General features: G+C 39.5%; 1 protein-coding gene across 1 annotated transcript in view; it reads right to left on the reverse strand.

Moving 5' to 3' along the window:
• The window catches only part of DCAF5 (DDB1 and CUL4 associated factor 5), a 93,158-nt gene that overhangs the window by 69,793 nt on the left and 6,114 nt on the right, over positions 1-17,251 (reverse strand). Inside the window, exons 2-4 of the mRNA XM_067557811.1 lie at positions 11,708-11,851; positions 8,030-8,066; positions 4,105-4,244 (exon numbers count right to left, since the gene is read on the reverse strand). Of these exons, the coding sequence (XP_067413912.1) occupies positions 4,105-4,244; positions 8,030-8,066; positions 11,708-11,851 (321 nt within the window). The remainder of the gene's footprint in view (positions 1-4,104; positions 4,245-8,029; positions 8,067-11,707; positions 11,852-17,251) is intronic.

A 17,251-nucleotide genomic window follows, 5' to 3' on the forward strand; every position in this document is an offset into this window, starting at 1 on the left:
TTTAAAAGAAACATGAGGATCTGCTATCCAGTTTGAAGAGAAGACACAGAGCTGAAGAGGCTCTATCAACTCTACCATTAGAAATCTCTGGAAATGGAAGAGTAAGTTGTTTAAAACAACTTGACTTTTGGGTTTCACATTTGCAAGCATCCAAAAATGTTGGAGATCTATAAATATCAGGACTGTTTTCAAGAGGGAGAGATGGTTTGTTTTTCTTTTTAAAAAGAAGCTTCAAGATCTAATCATTACAGAGATAGCCTGGACATTATAAACCCATCACTAGGTTTGAGAAGCTGCCACTGTGATTTCCTCCCAAAAGTTCACATTCATAGTCTACCTTATAGCTACCCACCACTGGCTTTTGCACTCTTTTGGCTTTTGAAAATTGATTTCTTTTTGGGGAATACTTTTAGCCAATCTGCAGCCCAAGGAGGGTCAATTGCTGAAATTGATGGCACATGTCAAACACCTGCAGCTGAGCCAGGGGCCTCCATTGAACAGCTAATATAGCCTCTAGCTAAGAAGGAGAACATGTGAATAGAATGCATAGGAGCCTAGTTTAATTCACCAAGCACAGAACAGATAAAATGACCATATGTTTTAATAGAGACTCCCTTTGTAGCTTTGGTCAAGTCTCAGCCTCGAACTTATCTCAATTTTACAGACAGGGAAACATTTCTATTTTATAGTGCTGTTCTGGTGATTAAAGTTTATGAAAAGCTACCACAACTGCTAAAATATATTGGAAGGCACACAACTTTCTAGTGAGTGCAGTCCTAAAAGCTCCCAGATCTCTCAGCTTGAGAGAGCTGCCCCTTAAAAACAAACACACTTAGCTGTTGTGCTGCAGCCTGTGCCTAGCTATCAAGCAGCAAACTAAATTTCTCCCTCCCATTTTTAAAGAAGATCAGTTAAGTTTGGAGTACCAAGACTGGCCTGCGCTTAGTGGTGTGATCAAGATTATGTTGACAGAGAGAAGATGGGCAAACATTTGTTTTGCAAACCCATTCAAAAGCACTAATGCTGGTTCTAGTCCACAGGCAGTTTCAAAAGCAAACTAATGGTAAAGCTGATCCTTTCGGTTTACATCATCAGATCAGATCCCTGCTGGGACATATATGCTGGATCATTAAAACGGCAGCCCTCACTGAGAAACACAGACCCCATTCACTGAATGGAGTTACTGGAACAGTGACAGATTTTAAAAAAACCCTTCATTTGGCAACTAGCAAATACGTTTTTATTTAGTAAATATTCATTTGGGCAAGTTACTGTAACTCATTGCTGGAGTTTCACCTGCATTAAAGACACTACTGTACTTTGAAATGTAACTTTTCCTAACTTACGAAAGTCTGACAACTTGTTTAATTAAAAATTGACTAATGTGCATGGTATAATCTATTTAATGAATAAGGGATTTAATTTTGTTATTGTTCTCTTCTGCTTTATTTTACAGTTGAAGCTCTCACACATAGCAACGTAAGAAAGGTTTGTTTCTTACAAGATAAGTTCAACACCATCGCTGCCAAAGTCGGAGAAAAACGATTTTTACAGGGAATGACTAGGCAGGAGATTGAGGGCCTGGGGGACTGAATTCCCCTCTATGACTGTTAGTTTATATGTGAGATTTGATATTTTAAAGGAGTTTGCCAGACATTAAGGATTTTGACCCTGCATCCATTTACTACAAAAAGTCCCACTGAAGTCCATGAGATTACTTGCAGTGGTGAGCACCACACCTTGTACCAAAAATGATTGCAGGCCTCAGATTTAATGCTGAGCAGAAGCCTCCATACACATTTGCTTCTATTTAATCACATAGAAACCACACAAACTTTATACTGACATTCAATAACACCTGCACAAAAAGACCCACCCTTATAAACCAACCTCTTTTCTTAAGAGGCTGCCCCAGAAGAGCCTCAACTGTACCAAGTGCAATCCAGCTCCACAGTGGTTACAAGGCCATCTCTTAAATGAATGTCAGTAACAGGTACAAGTGAAGCAGTGACAAACATGGTTTAATTGCAAGCATAGGTAAATACAAATGATTTCAGAAGCCTTAGTTAAACCTGAGTTTAGCACATGATGCTAAATACAGTTTCATCTTCTGCACACTTTCAGTTAAACAGTGCTCAGCTCCACCTGTTGCTAACACCCCTTGTTAGCAACAGGTAGTTTCCCAGTACAGATAAGGTATTAAAGTCTAAGTGCTCAGAGAGAAATATTAAAGGAGGGTGGGGTTTTTTGTTGTTTTTCCTTTGTTTAAAGAAAACTGTTCAGTGGCCTATCTGTTTACTTGGGTCACTCAAGATGATGTAATTTAATAAACCTAATTATGTACTTACACTATCAAATAGTTTAGTTCCAAAATTGAGAGTTAAAAAAAAAAAAAAAAAAAAAAATTTTGCAAAACCCAAAATGCAGCAGAAATGTTTTAAAAATCAAACTTCACTCTTTGCCCTCTTTCACTTCCTTAGACAACCTACAAAAGTAGCTTGAAAATTGAACCAAACCTAAAACGAAATGCTAGATGTCACCACTAACCAAGCTGTACATAGCACTCAGTGTACAAGTCATATAATACTTTTATATGTGTGTTTGTATAGAGACAGACAGACTTGCAAAAAGGATGCTGACCAGTTCCAGGTTCTCTTTCTATACAACAAAATGTACCGGCACTGGACATCACAGCTACCTGAGAATTTCTGTGATAGCACACAAACCGTGGGGTTCAGAAAAGTTGTGGATTTATTTGTTTTAATTAGAGCATAGTCTAGTTTTATTGTTTTGTGAAGACTTAAAAGAGAGAAACACCTCTTAAAAAAGAGTTACTACTACCTTAAGGTACTTAGTTTCCATATAAAAGAAGAACAAAAAATTTTCAGGCAACTAATAATGTGATAGAAAGCAAAAAACATTTAACTCAATAGATCACAAGAAAACCTGAACACACAGTAAGCAAACACACAAAAAACTCTCCTTGTCACAAAGAAGAAAATGTAAATACAGAAGCAGAAAATTTTATACAAGATGAATTAATGACTCAGTAACCTCGAAAGTAAATTTTTAGTTCATGCTGCATGCACAAACTGTGGATTTATTATAAGTACTTCTGATGTTCTTTCATATCTAGTCCAAGGACTCGATTCATTCTAGGGCCTGAGAATGCAGGCCAGAGGGGTAGTGCCGGCAACCCTGCTAGTCACAGACAGTTGCACCAACCCCAGAAGTGAGTGGCACCGACATGTTAGTGGGCAGGACCAGGACTCCTAGCAGATGAACTAATTCAGTACATTCTCTCTAGGCAGAAACCAAAGTAGTCTGGTTCCAAACAGCAGTTTTACACCAAATAAAATGGTATATAAGAGGGCAATAAGATGAAATTGATGTAAAATCAGGGAGGCGAGAGAAAGGAAATAATTACTGCAGTGACCTGCAGAATGTTCTGAATTAAAATTTCCAGACAAAAATGTTTTAAAATGGAGTTAAGGGTGAGAATATATACCAGTCATTTAGAGTGATATACTACAGGACGTTATAATTATCCCCAAACGAACTATATAATCCCAGGAAATTCAGTTTTAGGATGAAATTTAAAAGGAACATGTTAAGATATGGAAATGCATAGTTAGGACACCTTAACTCCTTAACAACCATAACTTGCTCTATCGTAACAACATGCAATAACAATAGGATTATGATTAAGGCATTTTAAAAATCATTTCACTGTAGACTGGGATTAAAGACTTTTTTTCCTAATGTGTCCTTAAAAAGGGACAAAACGGAGAAGGGAAAGAAAAAGGAGAGCTCACATGCACCAACATTTAGGAGATGGGATAGGGTCCCTGAATTTATGTATGCAGAAAAATTGTTATTTAAAACTAAATCTGATCTTTAGGATCTGATATTTGAAGACTTGTAGGCTGGCAACCCTGTGCTATTACCACAATCCAACATTAGTACAGGATATCAAATGACCACTGCACACAAATCATGCACCACACTCCTTCTCCACCCCCAAAATCTATCCTGATAAAGGCAGTTTTTCAACATTCAAGAGATCTCTCTACATTAATACCCTTTTTCACCTACAGCTCTCACCTCCATGTGGAGACTCTCGGATATCCCAAATGAGAACCCGGCCATCGTCAGATGAACTGGCAAAGACATTATCATTCACTGGGCTCACTGAAAGGCCATATACCGCATCTTCATGTGCGAACACATCCAAGGTCTCAGTGCTGCAAGACAAACATGTATTATTTCCCCTCCTTTTGGTGTACGTTTTGTTGAGGGAGTAAGGTTGTTTCAGGAGGCAATTGATAGCTATAGCTTTGTCAGATGCCAATACTGAGTGACAAGATTAATATTGCTCAGACTAGATATCAGGTTCCTGTTATGGAGTTAAAAAACAACATTTGCTAGCTAGACACCTACATATCGATCACAAAAAGCCTCCAAAATTTGCAGGTGGCTACAAGAGTGATGTTGCATTAGATAAGTTTTGCAATAAATGAGCTAAGTCAGTTCCTCTTTCTTTTCAGTCTTTTAAAGGTTACAAGCTACTAATATATTAGTAATAGTAAACAAAATTAATATAAAACAAACAGTTATTCAATTGTGCCTTTTTAAGAGAAAAGTCATATCTTAAAATAATATGAGTTTATCCTAAGACCAGGAATGAGTCTGGCCTAACAGTCTGTGCTACTAACAGCACTGAAGCTTATTAAATTGCAAGAACCTAATGCAAGGCTGGAGCCAGCAACCTCAACAAATTAATAATAATTATATTGAGGGAAAATATGTTTGTCTGATGAGATGAGTTAATATTTTCTATAAAATAGAACTTGGATTTTGGGGATCAAATCTATATTAAAGAAGTAACCTTGCCTAAACTGTGCTTGCCCTTTTTATTTTAATTTTTAGTTCCTAAAGAAATGCAAATAAAATTAAATAAATAGGTGGTCTCAAAGGGTTCTAGTTTTAGGGGTTTTATCATCTTGAAAGTATCATGAATACCAGCTCTGTGCTCCTGTGTTTTTGAGAGGTCTTATTGAGGCCTTAAGGATAGTCAGCTTTCATTTCTTAACTAAAAGGGACAAGAAGGTAGGGAGTGTTGATTCTTTAATACAAGCTTTCTTTCACCTAAAGGTTTGTCAATCACTGGAGTTGACCATTACAAGAACAACAGTTTTAAGCAGTCTCGGCCACTCAGCTTTCCTCTTGTTCTCTAGTCCATAGTTTCTCAACCTGTGGTATGCGTACCCCTGGGGGTACGTGAGACACAGGCAGGGGGTACCTGGGGAAAAACAGAATGAAGGGGAGGCAGGTGGCAGCTGCCGTCTTCTGGGGAAGCCGGGCCGCAGCAGCCCGCTTCCCACCCGGTCCCTGCTCCCAGCTGGGTGGCATGTGGCAGCCCCCGGCTTCCCGGGAAGGTGGGCGACAGCCCCCGGCTTCCCACCCAGTCACAGCTCCCAGATGGGAAGTGGGTGGCAGCCACCTGCTCTTGGGGGAATGCGAGTGGCAGCCACCTGCCTCCCACTGGGACCCAGCTCCCAGGTGGGAGCCCAGTGGCAGCCTCCTGCATCTCGTGAGCTGAGCTCGCAGCTGGGTGGCAGCCACCTGCGCCCCGGCTCCGAGTCGAGGGACAGCCTTCAGCCCCCGGCTTGAAGATGGGCAGCAGCCGCCTGCCCACATCCCTGGGTCCCAGCTAGCGTGGAAGCCTCCTCTACCCCAGCTCAAACTGGATGGCAGTCACCCACCTCCTGGGCTAGCAGCCAGGCAACAGCCGCCTGCAACTCACCCACAGGGCAGCCCCCCTTCCTGGCTCCAAGCCCAGTCCCAGAAAACTTGTCAATTTTACTGCTCTAGCTGAGCAGTGAAATTGACAACTATGACAGCCCAGATTTTACAGTTACCCTCTTTTTCCTCTCTCTCTCTCCCTCCTTCCCTGTCTCTCTCTCACCTCTTCCTCCTCTCAAATCTATGGCAAAAAATTTGACACGGCGTTTTATATTCCCCAGCATTGGCATGCTGCTCAAAGCCTCCTAGCTTTGGCCAACATCACCTCTAGCCCAGCTACATACTTGAGTTGTGCACTCCTGGTGTAAAAGTGGTAACCCTACCCACACTAGATCTGACATCTGTCATATCACGGCCTTATATACTCAGCCCTTCTTCCAACTTATGGCTCACATTAGTCTGTAAATATAAAATCCTGTGGAAAAGTGAGTGTTGGGGTACTCAAAGTTTTCAGAAGTTAGGGGGTACTTGCTACTTAAAAGGTTGAGAAACACTGCTCTAGTCAGTGTCCTCCAGGACAGACCACACCTCAAGTTCTAATGTGGAAAACAAGTAGAGGAAAATCTCCCAACGTCCTAATCCCCCACTTTATCCAACATACAGCAGCAAAACAAGGGCTCAAGCCCAGTTTCCACCCTTCCCACAACTTTGTAGGTCACTTTGAAAAGGATCAAGAATGCCAAGAAAAGACAGCCCAGCATAACTACTTAAAGACTAGAACAGCCAGTGTGAGGCTACTTGACTTGCTGTATTTCTTGAGGAACAACCTGGATGTAGTCTGTGCAACAAAAACTCCAGGGTACAGAAAGTCCTTCAAGGAAATCCTGTCTGAAGTTAATGCAAGTTTTAACAGTGCCCATGCTAAAACTGCTGATTTGAGAGAGAGATCTAGTAACTGTCTCATGAGTGACTAACTTGGAAAGCAGTTTTGATAATGTAAAAGCCAGAAGAGCAACAGCAGAAAGTGCCACTTGAGCATATGAAAAAAAGAACTTGATAGAGCTAGTCTACATATAGCCATTATTAAAAAATAAAATGCTGAGTGAATTAGAGAATTCAAATCAGAATTCAAAACATCATACTTGATTGCGCTATCTTCTGCAGGGAACCCAAACAACTATTGCAATGTTAGATGAATGAGACAAATATGTTTTGTCCAATTGCAATACATCTAAAAATCCAATATGTAACAATCACATACCAAAACAAAAACAAAATACAATCAAAGAAAGGGCTGTACTTAAAAACACTCAAGCAAGATATATGGTAAACAGTAACCTTTAAGTGTGAAGAGCAAGACAAAGCTGCAATACTGACATTTGACTGAGGTGAAAGGTCAGAGACTAAGGTGAAACATTTATTTTGGAACTTTTATTCAAACACAAAGATTTTGAACAAGCTAAGCAACAGAGATCCTTCCAAATTATGCTAACCAGGACTCAGGCAACAGAGAGATTTAAGGTTTTTATATTTCTCACTATTCTTACATCTGTTCCTGCCTTGTCTGACTTTGAATTCATTTTTCATCAGTGCACATTACTTAAACTTTATTATTTAACAGTTTGTGGGAGCTAAACAGCATGTAGACCAAAACATTAATCTACAAAAGTTGTACGCCAGAAATCAAATCCAGCTCAGAAGAAACGTAAATATACTACCCTGATTGTTCAACTCTGATAATTAGATAGGCTATCCAAAATATTTTTAACATCATAGTGGTATCCCTTTTTACCCATGTTGTCTCACAATAGGACTTCTAGAGTCCAATTCCTCACAGCCTTGCAGTTTTGGTACAAAGGGGGTATAAAATCCTACAGGTGTGAATGACCACTGCCTTGCACCTTATGTAGTTATTTACACCAGTTTTAACAAAACTGCAAGGCTGTGTGGAATTGGGCCCTTGGAGACAGATTTTTAAAAGTATTTAGGCACCTAACTCCCCTTGACTTCCGTGGGAATTAGGTGCCTAGATGCTTTTGAAAATCCCACTAGGGCGTAGATACCTTAAAAAACGTGGCCCTTCAAGTCTATAATTCCGCATTTGGAACATATTACTGTTTTCATGACAGCACCCACCTCCTCGAGCTATGAATAACATGAAACCAAAGAGACACCTCCCCCCACAATGTTACATTTTTCACTTAAAAACATCAGTTTGGATGCCTCCAGTAACAAAGGTTATAACAAAAGCTGCTGAAGCAGTGGGAACAAATTATGAATTTACCTTTCAACATCGTGGAGTATAACTTGCTCATCATTGCCTATAAAGAGAAATAAACACTTAAAAAAAATCACATACTGGTCATTAAAAGTTTATAGTGAAAAAAAGTTTTTGCAATTTCTATTTCGAAAATGAAAGCACTGTGGAGAGAAGACCAGCCTGGTTACCAAGTGGTTAGCACCCTGCTCACCTACACAGAGGCTCCCAGTCTGTTGTCTATAGCACCAAGGGCTTACAGGAGCATAGAGTCCCATGGAGGTAGTATGTCTTAATAGGGCATGCATCACATTGCTCAGATGCTTCAGTTAATTAAGGAGTGTTGTTGATAATGCTCTGACCAGTCTCAGCCAAAACTGTGGTGCATGCATGGGTGGAGGAGGTGGTGATGAGAAGTTTCAGTCTCATACAGAGACACCCACACCCTGCAATTCACAAGGAAAGATGTAACTGCTTATGCTGTTGCAACAATAAGAGGAAGGACAAACTAGATGCTATCATAGTTTGTGTTTCAGTTGTGAGCCCAGTTCACTCTGTATGTTAGTAGTATAACAATGCTCAGTGCTGCTGCAGTCACAGCATATGGGGATACAAACATTGCTACGCACACTACTGTGACCACAAATTATTTTCATATTAAAAATGAGATAGCCTCCCTTGATCATGTCCATTAAACGCAATTCAAACTGTTCATATGAATGCAGGTCAAGGGGACTGTATCCCTTTAAAAAAAAAAACCTAACCTGGTCCCTTCATGTACTCCAATCTCTAGTGTTGAAGGTTGTTCTCCCCTTCACCCCCACCCTCTGTACTAAACACTAGCAAATACAGATTTAGCATTTTCTGTTTAAGAAACATTAAACAGCATTATGCATGCAGTTACCATTCATTTGCAGGGAATGAAGAAAAGGATGAGGTCCTTTTGTTTTATCTTAAGTATAAGTGCATCTATCCATCTGTAGATATGTCGTCAGCTGTCAAGTGGTGAAGCTCATGTGATGTTCATGAGAATTAACAAGGGTTCAGAAGGAATGGGAATCCATTTTAAATGTAAAGATGACTCCAAATTTTGGGTTATATTGCACATGTTTAAATCTGTTTGCTCTCATGGAAGCGAACTTGTTTCTCATGTTTACATGTAACTAAGTGGGGGCGGGAAGCATTTTCCTACATCCAGCTCTCTTTAGAGGTTTCTGGAAATGAGGACACAGAGCAACCATTACTGTGCCAGTGTTAGATTACTGTGTAAGTAGCTCTTCTCCATGTTCTTTGAATCAAACCATTTACACATACAGTGCTTATTATACTCAATAAAACCACATTGATTTCTATGAAGTTACACCAAATGATAAATCTGGCCTAGTTTTTCCAAAGACTTAGAATTTCATCCAATATACTCAGATGAATTGGAGGGAAGCCATTATATCAGGCTGGCTTCAATCTCGGCCTATTAAGGAACCTGCTTTCCCTCCCACCATAAGCTACAGTAGCAGAGTGGAGGAGAGAGAAGTGGGAGGTAGGTGGGGGAAAAGGAAGTGGCTACGACTTGCCTTTGGTTCTATTGTTACGGTGGGAGGAAAGGATGGGGATGAGGCCAGGACCACAAGTTGACTGGGTTACATGAGGCACCCTAATAGTTGCTTGTTGTTAAATGTGTCCCTGCAAAACTGAATAGTGGTGACACTTTAAGTATGGGTCATGATAACTGGGTTCTACTGTGATATTTAAAGAAAGTTCAGAGTTTGTGGCCAATTATTTGGTAAGAATTGTGTGTGTGACTCTTCCACTTCATTTATAACATCTCTCCTTTTGAGTACACTGGTTATGACAATGAAAGATCAGAAAGTGTCCACTCTTCTTTGCTATTATACTTACGGAGGTGAAATATAGTGTATATAGAGGGTGGTTTGGTAGGCTAAGCCCCAGATTTGTATTAGTGGGTCTCCACGAACCACAAATTTAGTTCAGCTTTTCATCCACCAAAGGTGTAAAGTTGAGTTCAATGAAGTTTATTATGATAATTTAAAAAGCATTCATGTTCTTTGTCTCCATTGGACATTAAAGGCTCCTTGGCACTCTTTGTAAGAGCAGGGTTTGCCAGGTGTCTTTGGCCAAGATTTCCTCTCCAGAGATTGTTGTGCAGAGCACTGTCCACTCAGCTGTTGCCCTCTGCTCTAGAAGTAGCTAGATACAGTAAATGCTACCTATATACATCACATACACACACAAAATGCATTGAGATCTTTTGGATGGAAGAATATAAAGTGAAAAAATATATACTTGTTTTGGGCAATCTGACTCAATCCACAATAAATACACTGTCAAACATATTTATAGTAAGAAGGAGCTCTTCTTTCACTGTGAGTATGAACTAACAGTTCCATTCACCTTAGGCAAGTTTCCATATTTTATATTTTCAATTTGCAAAAATAATCTGATTTTCTGTGGCTGAACTTCAACTCAATTCAAATTGAAACATTATACTGGACAGGGAAAGACCTTTACACTTGCACTTCTATCATACCTCTCAAGGATGTCAGATCACTTTACAAAGTACAGCTAGCCCCATTTTATAAATGTAGATAAAACAGAAGGTAAGAGACTTAATTTACAGCACTGATCCAAGTTCACAAATCTCAGTGTGAGAAGGAAATCAAGAGCTCCATAAATGTGCTAAAAATAAACAAATTTAACTGTACATTCTTAGGGTGGGCAGGTGACGGATACATTTCTTTCCTATCTTTACTGATCACATTAGATTGTGAAAGGGATGCTCTGCATGGATTTTGAGACATATGCAGATATCCATTAATTAAAGCATGTTTCTTCCCCTCTCCCTTCTCCAAAAGGAGTTTCAATATTAAAAAGAGTGGGGGAAGGGGAAATCGAGTGCTGATGAAAAGTGTCAGACCAAAAATTTTAGAGAGACTGAAGTCCTCTATGTATTTCCCCAGAGCAAGTACATGTTTCTGCCACACAGCTTCCACCAACATGCCTCAATCCTGAATTTTAAGAGCAAAAGTTGGTCAGTTTTAACAGTCAGTCTATTACCAAAAGGAAGTAAGACTATCAGCAAGTGGGCCAATTGGTGCCAAGTGTGGTGGTGGTTTTTCAATGGAGACACCTGCCCACTGAAAACTGGAATGAAATCACAAGCTCATTTCAGAGACCACTGAACAGCCATCAAATGGTAACAGCATTTGATCACTACCAACCTGTTCTAAATCTGAATTGGTAACCTACAGTGAAAGCTCTGTATTCTCTTTATTAAGATTTGCAGATATTCCATGTACACTTGTGGAACCGTCAGAGAATATTCTATTGGAGGGCCTGCTCCTTAGCAGAGTCAGAGCTCAAGGAAGGACAAAGGTGGCTTTTAGCCATCTATCCACTTCTTCAATCTCCAGGGCAGCCAAAGGCTTATTTAGATCCAGTGATATCTTCCATAAGCCTGAGTGCTCGGCCTCCTCTGCCAGCTTGGGGGAAGGGTTAGGAGCAATGGCATAGAGAGGACTATGCCAGCTCAGCACCATCCAAAATTTTCCCTATTCCAGGGGACTCTTCAGCTGCCAATTTAGAGCAGCTCTGTGCTGGCCAATGGGTCTTTGTTCAGCTCATTGTTTTTACTCTACAATCAAGTTTATAATCTAGTCTCTTTAAATCAAGTTTCTTTTCTTCCCTTACCTCCAGAAAATACTTTTGTGTTACCACTGTTGAAAGCTAAGCAGAAGATGTTAGAATGATGCTCCCCTTTCAATTGTACCGGTTTGACTCTGGAGTGGATGGCTTGTTCCATATGCCAAAGCAGAACCCGGCGGTCATCACCTCCTACAAAAAAAGGGAAAGGAAGCCTGTGTAACAGCCTGGACTAAAATGTAAGCTGATGGAAGAGAAAAGTAAGGTAATTAACATTGTCAACATTCACACAGGATTTGTTGGGGTCCAGATTAGTTTACCACACACCCTTATCCACCCCTAATGGTTTGGATAGGCTAATGGTTATGAAGAAAATTATTCCCATTGAGAGAAAACACCTGGACATTTAATTATAATTTATGAAACACGCAGAGAAGACAGCAGGTTAAGTCTAAAAGATTAAATATTTTCCTTTTTTTTTTTTTTTTTTTTTTTTTTTTTTGGGGGGGGGGGGGGCAGGGGGGTGGTCATCTGTCATTCTTTCAGCATCTGCAGATACCATCAGTCTGCAGGCACCAGAAGAGCCTTGTATAACATCCTGTCCTGTAGCCAGTCCAATTTAAGCATCAAGATTTTAATACAGATTCATCAGCACTCCCTCTCAATTTATTGAGAAATTAAAGATTTTTAAAGGGTAAAAAATGTATTTCTGTGGTGAATACCTGTCACAGGCTGATTAATGGGGCAATCAACAAGCAAGACGGGCTGAAATCCATTTTTTTTGCTTTGCAGTTCACTATACTTTTGACCATTAATCTGGTCACCATTTTGAAGGGCAGTAAGCCATCCATAAATACTCTCAAATATTTGCCAGACAGATAAGGCAAGAGTTGGCAAGGAAAGAAATATTAGCTGATTCGCAAGCTTCTAAAAAACAAACAGTGATTAGAAGAAGACTTAAGCAAAATAGCATTTGACAATGCTCTTTGAATGTGGAGTGCTTAAGAAAAGTATGTTTGTGAAGACTTGGAGAAGAAAGTGTATTTTAAAAGAATAGTGAAATAGGCCCACAATAAATTTAGTTGGTGATTTTTATATATGAACAAAAAAAAATTATACTGGAAATTAGAAGAGTCATTACATATAAAAGAGTTTCGGTTAAAACATTTTATCATTTCCTTGCATAACTGGAAACCCAAACACAGAAAACTTGGGTCACTGTAGGGGCCAAAAGTGAAAATGACTACAACCAAAGTGAAGCTGATTGGTTTTATTATCCAGGCAGACCAAAGTTAAATACATAGAGTGGGTTTTTTGTTTTTTTAAAAAAGTTAACATAATCAGATATGTTAAAACTTTTAATTTGAACATATGGTGCTATTAATAATAAAGAAGGAAGTTTTTCCATGAAGTTGAGTTATACTGAATGTGCCTTAAGTTACCATTCCTCAGCTGAATCAAATCTTTTAAGGCAACCATTCTAAAATCTGTTAGACAGCAAAGCAGTATTCAGCACTTCTTATACTATAAATTCCTTGGGACAGGGACCATCCCTTCCTCTATTTTTGTATTGCATAGTGCAAGCTGATGATATATGATAGACTTATAATGCATTTGATAATCACTAAACAGAGATGCCAAATAAATGACATGTCCAGTTTAATTATAAATGAACTTCAGTTTATTGTAAACTGATGTAAGCTTGGCTTTCTTGCTGGCTGGAAATGTGGCACAGGACGTTCACATGTACACTTCAATTGTTTTAGATGAATTAGTGATTAATAAGTGCAGGTTTCAGAGAGATGCAAGAGGCAGTCATTGAAAAACATTAAATTAAGTCTTTAAGGTGAAGAAATCTGGCAGACACAGACACTTTTAATTGGTTACTTTTCAGAGACCAGAGCTATTGTCAAAGTATCAACTTGTTTATGACAACCATGTCTTTTAGTTGTCACTAGCCAGCAGCACAAGCAGTTTAAGCTCAAGCCTTCAATATGTAGGGGAGGTGATATTTTGATTTCTCTTCTGTCCCCTGAATTTATCCTGTACTGGTCTTTTCTGGAGGCTGAAGATTTGTGTGAAGTCTCAAATTTGTAACTTTTGAGATTATGACAACATGATGCCACTCCTCACGCACCAAAATGTCTTGAACAGTTTCAAAAAGCAAAGGTTTTAAGTCTTTTAGAATTTGGTCAAGAAATTTCTATGGTGTACAAGAAGTACTTAGAAAAATTTGAGTTTGTCCTTGAAACAATTAATGTTTGAGAGAGATTTCTGTGATTTCTATTTCGTTATAGAAGACATTGATTTAGGTGAAAAAAATCAAATGCAGACTACTAATGGAGTCAGTAAGGTGCCTCTGTATTACTGACCCCATCCCATCTAAAATGGTGGGTGGAATAACTAGTAGGTATACAACCAGCACTGTTTACAGTGTCATGGTAGCATTAGAAATAAGGTTTGAATGACAACTCTCTTGATGAAAATTCCTTCTGAGTTGATATCTGATAGGCTGGTTCTCAGACGGAAAAGGAATGGTTCTGAAGTTTCGTTGTGTTAAAAAAAAAAAAAAAAATCTATTGAGTCATAATCTGTTGACAATTACTTGCATTGTGAGTTTTCCCAGTACTAATAATAAGCTTAAACCTCTATATTATTTGCATGAGCAAGATATCCTTTCTTCAGGATTAGTATAACTATTACCTTTAGCCAGAGAAAAATAATCAAAGTAATTGTCAACAGATTAAAGCCTGTTTAGAAGAACTAGTAGGCAAGGAACAAGAAAACTTCAAACCAGGCCGAAGTTGTATTGATCAAGATATTCGCACTCAGAGCGGACAGAAAAAAAGCGAGCATATGAATTAAAGATGTTTGCTTTTTTCCATCAACTTCAGGAAGGCATTTGATTTGGAGGAAAGCATTACGGAAAAGTAGTATAATCAAATGGAGTTCCATATAGGATAACTTTCCTTTATAATTACAGTTATGTACTAAGACTCCTGTAGTACCATAAGAATTGGTGGAAAATTAAGCAACTGGTTCAAGTCAAAGTTTAGTGTAAGACAAGGAGGCGTGGAATCACCATCACTTTTCATCATGTTCTTAAATTAGACATCAAGAATGGTAAGTGAGTTGGAGGACAGACACTTGGTGATCTAGAGTAAATCTTTTTAGTTTATGCAGATGATATCATACAACTGGCAGAGATGTTTGAATTAATGAGGATACTCTTTGCTACCTTGGAAAATTGGTGTTGTCAAGTTGGAGTTGCAATAAATGCCAAGAAGATGAAGAGGTTTTATCTATTGTCCTTTTTCCAAAATAAGGAGTTGAAATGCAGCAGCAAAGTCATAGAACAAGTAAAAATCATACATGTACCTAGGAAACTCGATGAGTGCTGATGGTTCCATCAAGAAAGCAGGTAAAAGGAGATGTGCTTTAGCTACAAGTGCTGCACTGAAGTTAATGAAATTATGGACTGATAAAAACAGTATGTTTGCTACCTAAGTAAAAATGTATCAAACTAGTGTACTACCAGTATTACTCTATGGTCTGGAAGCAGCTGCATTAAATGAACATATCAGAAAACAGAAGACAGGAAGGATCAGAGTTCTTCAGAAGACGGCAGGTGTAAAGTGAAATATTTTAAGACAAATGAAGTTTGGAGGACAGCAGGGTGTGAAATCAGGATACTGGATTGGCTGCAATAGAAAAGATTACAATGGTGGAGAGAGTGTAGAAGACAGATGAAAGGATGCCAAAGAAAATAATGCAAATGCAACAGAGGTCAGTCTGACCTAGAGGCTGACTGCTGACTAGATGGTGGGACATCGCATGCAGAGACATGATCAGGCTGGGCTTAATAGGGGAACAAGCCATGGACAGGAAAGAATAGTGACTCTGTAGTGCTCCTGTAAGGATGCCTTGGGATGAAAAGAGGAGTCATATGAAGGTACATAATTACGACTCCTCAAAATGTTTCATCCACTTTCCTTACTCCTACTAATCAGATGTCTCTTGGCCTGACATGTAGTTTTACTCATATCAGGGGTTCTCAGACTTTTTTTTTTTTTTTTTTTTTTTGGGGGGGGGGGGTGCTGCACTGGGACTCCTTGAAAATATTTCAGGCTGTGATGATCATGCCATCCTTACTGATATGAATGGAGGGCTGACAGCTCATGAACCCCCCCCCCCTCTATAATAACCTCACAACCCCCTGGGAGGTCACAACCCCCAGTTTGAGAACCCCTGGACCATATCAAGATAGCACATTAATACTCAGCATAATTTTTCTCCCTAGGCGTATTCAGATAGCGCATCTATTTAGTTTAGTGCCCAAGTTTTTACAGCATTTTGGTCATGTCAACACTTGCTGAACCAATTCAGCTAAAATAAACTGGATTTCTGTTCTTGTGGTACAGATTAATTTACTAAAATCCCAATCAGTTACACCTGTGCCACTGTAGACAGAGGCATTAAACAGGTGCCAGAGGCCTAATCTGGACTACTGAATCTTTATTAATAGTAAGGCTATGCAAGGTGAGAAGAGCTCAGTTTAACTCACAGATCCTGGGTCATGTTTGCAAGACTGGCCCTTTGAAAATTGCAGATTGAGCATGGAACTTCACAATGCCATTTTTAGTCACTTTTCAGACTAGAACTACATTTTAAAGGCTTTAACTGGTCAAGTAATTTAGTCTTCAATGAGGACAAGGGTCTTTATTCATTATAGGTCAAACTCTGGTTTCTTGCCTCAGCTCCCACACGAAGCTGTCAGCCATGTATCGAAATATGACAAAAACATCCACAGTCAGTCAGTGTGTCCTCCTTACCCTAAGGCTGCAGTGACTAGCACTGGGGAGAGGGTTAGGTAGCATTCCTATATCCTACTCAAAAAGGTGTTATACTAAGGTGTCCACAATAGGTAACTTATCTCTTTCCTAGCAGAATTGCAGGACATAAGGTTAAGCAGAAACTGCCTTCACACTAGCCATACTGAACCACTGCAGTTTTTCCCCACATACACATTAGTGCTGCCCTGAACTGCTTCAGCTGTGATGCCTTCTGAATAAATAGCTATCCACCAGGTCTCAGCACTGTGAATTCTGGGAGATGAGAGGCCACTGTGGGACAACAGTAGGAAGACCATATAAAATGTTTCAATACTGTCCACACCAGCCCTAAAATGATCCAGACTGACCCAGCATTTCACCTTGCTGAAACCAAAGCTAAGTCTAAACAATATTTGCCAGGCATTGCAAACTGTCTGGAGCACTTGTGCCTGGACACAGAAGGATTAAACAGTTCTTTACACAGAGTTTCTCTAATGTACACAAGGACTAAATGAGCTCTCTGAGTCTCTGTACTTCCTGCACACACCAGGATCAATCATAGAGGAACTAGTGCCTCAGGGAGGTGACACCCCAATTCCAATTTTCAAAACCTATTGATCCAACCATCTAGGACCAAGTGTCCCCATATATGCAAGGGAGTTGAACACTCTTATGCCAGGACTGAATTTGGCCCCTTTTAAATGTACTTGGGTAATGTGATTCCCCTAACAAAGAGATAGTACTCCTCTGCTGTTGCTAA

The sequence above is a fragment of the Emydura macquarii genome, unplaced genomic scaffold, assembly GCF_026122565.2.
Source record: "Emydura macquarii macquarii isolate MOO-44397 ecotype Brisbane River unplaced genomic scaffold, CSIRO-AGI_Emac_v2 contig_1876, whole genome shotgun sequence".
Classification (NCBI taxonomy): Eukaryota; Metazoa; Chordata; order Testudines; family Chelidae; genus Emydura; species Emydura macquarii.